Source organism: Cibotium barometz, chromosome 39 (genome assembly GCF_041138505.1).
Source record: "Cibotium barometz isolate CiBa-2024 chromosome 39, ASM4113850v1, whole genome shotgun sequence".
NCBI classification, from domain to species: domain Eukaryota; kingdom Viridiplantae; phylum Streptophyta; class Polypodiopsida; order Cyatheales; family Cibotiaceae; genus Cibotium; species Cibotium barometz.
In genome coordinates, this window is record NC_141084.1 from 4750226 (window position 1) to 4752713 (window position 2488).

The window sequence follows — 2488 nt, forward strand, 5'->3', positions numbered from 1 at the left end:
CAAAACATCCCCTTTCTTGGTCCATATTTTAACTATTGGTCTGGGTTATAGGGTTGGATCTGAAATCAAAATCTCTATATATTATACTCAATCTGAAAGTTTGAGGAGGGGTAGGCTCCTACCCGCGCAAGATGGGTGACTACCCATGGAAGATGGGTGATATAACATGTTACTTATTCCCTAAGGCTTCAAATTTCACCACTGGCAGAGTAGAAATATCTTTTGGGGCAATAAGTATGATTTTTTAAAGGCTAACCATCACCACTCAAAATAAATGATTGTATTTTACACAGGAAAAAATGGACTTGAAAGTTCAAAAAGAAACCTTGGCAGAGTAAGATATAAGTTCAAAAAGCAACCTTGACAGAGTAGAGATATCTTTCCTTTCAAGTTTGGGGTAACCACCACTCAAAATGACTATTTTAAAGGGAAAAAAGTGTTTTCATTATTGTTTGACCACGAGGAGCTCCTTTCAGTGCTCGAGAGTGTAAACAAACTTTTTCAAAGTATAGGTGAAAAACCAAACCTCCAGGGTTCATCTCACAGAGCTTCAACACTTTGGCTGTCCCCGGTTTTTTTCCTGATTGTTTCGCGGTAGAGATTGATCGAGAAGGTGCGCTCTACCCATGGCTGCCTCCTCCTTCCCCAAAGATGGCCATAGAAGTGTGTTACTTGTGGTGCTTGTGGTTTTCCTCAGCTGCTGCTTGCCCGGCGTCGAAGGGGTACGTTATCACCTCAGACTGTATTAAACTCATTAACAGCAGATTTGTACAATATTATATAAACAGCACATCCATCGAAGGGGCGTCTCTATTAACACTCTACTATGGATCTCAATCGCGTGTTGCCTCTCTTAAATTGAAGGTAGGCGCGCGCTCTCTCTCTGTCTCTCTCTCTCTCTCATTTTGAGGGCCGTGTTGTTCGTTCTCACACTCTCTCACAAGCACAGATGCTCGTCACATAATGGGGGGGGGGGTAACATGATCTGTTCTCATTGAGTGAGGGTGAGACTCATAAATGCACGCGTACCTCTCCCCCTCTCCCCCTCTCTCTCCTACATTGGCGGTAGAACAAGAAAATCTGCGTCTCTCTCTCTCTCTCTCTCTCTCACACACACACACACACGCTCGCATTGAAGGTACTAGGTAGAACTCTCATGTAATTAAGCAACCATTCGCGACGACCTAAGGGTCCCCACTCAACCATTCCCGATCTAGGGTCCATTTAGGTCCTAGTGCTCTTTGCCGTCATACATATGGAGTCTGTCTGGACCATCTTTGCACTTCGATGCTGTCATCATATATGTATATATGGTTAGATGCACTTAAGCACCATGTATGATCCGATCCGATATATGAGCTGCTGGTTTACGGCATGCCATATTTTAAATAAATTTGACGATTATGGTTCCGACAAATTACATTAAGCTGGAGGCTAGAGCTATTGAGCTGATGACAGCACTTATAGCTGCTTTAATGATATTGATGATTGCAGTGTTCCGGCGCCTTCTCGCAGACGTGCAACAACGTGGAGATTGTAGGGACGGACGTGCAAGCGTCGTGCGGAAACGGGCAGGGTGGCTTCGAAACCTCTTCGCTCGACCTGGATGAACACATCACGAACAACAACGGCAGCCTCGAGTGCAGCAGCGACAGCGGCGCCTTCTCGGCCACCTGCCAGAGCATCGTCCTAAGCGGTTCCAACGAGCTCTCCGCCGACTGCTCCGACACTGCCGGTACCCTAATTTCAACCAGCCTCGATCTCGACAACTGCATCGCGAACATCTTTGGGCAGCTCACGTGGGCCTGTGTCTAGATTCCCGGCGTCTAGCGTGTTACGTTTGGGAAAGAGGAAAAAGCGCCAGGCCCCACACCGTTAATCTGTACACCTGGTGGAAATCGAAGGCTTCAATGTGGACGCGCGTCAAGAACAATATCCTTGTGCATTATAATGATTTATTTAATTCTATTCTAGGGTGGGGTTGTGTGTTTCTTACCTTTGATGTCTTGGCTCTCTCTAGTTCGCTTGTTTGCTCTGCTAGAGCTTTTCTCTCCATCTCTTGCGGACTCTTTGCTTGCCTAGACATCGTGATGGAGACGTCGTGATGATAAAGAAAGGCATCGTTCTACTTGGAAATGCTAATTATGTTATCAGATGGCAACTTGACACATGGTTGGTCGTCCATACATGGACAGTCACACACATGGCATAACATACCACTCAAGTAAATTAATAGTTAATCATTAGATAAAACACCCACACAAGTTGGAGAGCCAACAACAACACTTGCATTTCTGATGGTTAAAACTTAAATACCTTGAGCTATCATGTGTGGAATCCCAACACAAATCAAGTATTGTCAAAGTTCATGAAGACTTATGTACATTTGTCAATGATAGTCCTAGTTGTAGCCAATTGACTCCCAACACATCAATGATCAAGGTAGAATACAACGTCAAAAAGGTTAGACTGAATCTCTTAGTAGACA

The 2488-nt window shown here is 44.7% G+C and overlaps 1 protein-coding gene across 1 annotated transcript; it reads left to right on the plus strand.

Annotated features, from left to right (window-relative positions):
• Positions 1–477: 477 nt before the first annotated feature.
• Positions 478–1997, plus strand: LOC147615632 (uncharacterized). Its single transcript, XM_086777952.1, has 2 exons — positions 478–722; positions 1495–1997. The coding sequence occupies exons 1-2, from the start codon at positions 627–629 to the stop codon at positions 1813–1815; spliced, it is 417 nt and encodes a 138-aa protein (XP_086634078.1). The 5' UTR covers positions 478–626; the 3' UTR covers positions 1816–1997.
• Positions 1998–2488: the final 491 nt, after the last annotated feature.

Excerpts from the sequence above, each read along its gene's own strand:
- LOC147615632 (XM_086777952.1), top strand. The coding sequence starts at position 627 with ATGGCTGCCTCCTCCTTCCCCAAAGATGGCCATAGAAGTGTGTTACTT. Across the intron at positions 723-1,494 it reads GCTTGCCCGGCGTCGAAGGG|TGTTCCGGCGCCTTCTCGCA; the intron begins GTACGTTATCAC and ends TGATGATTGCAG.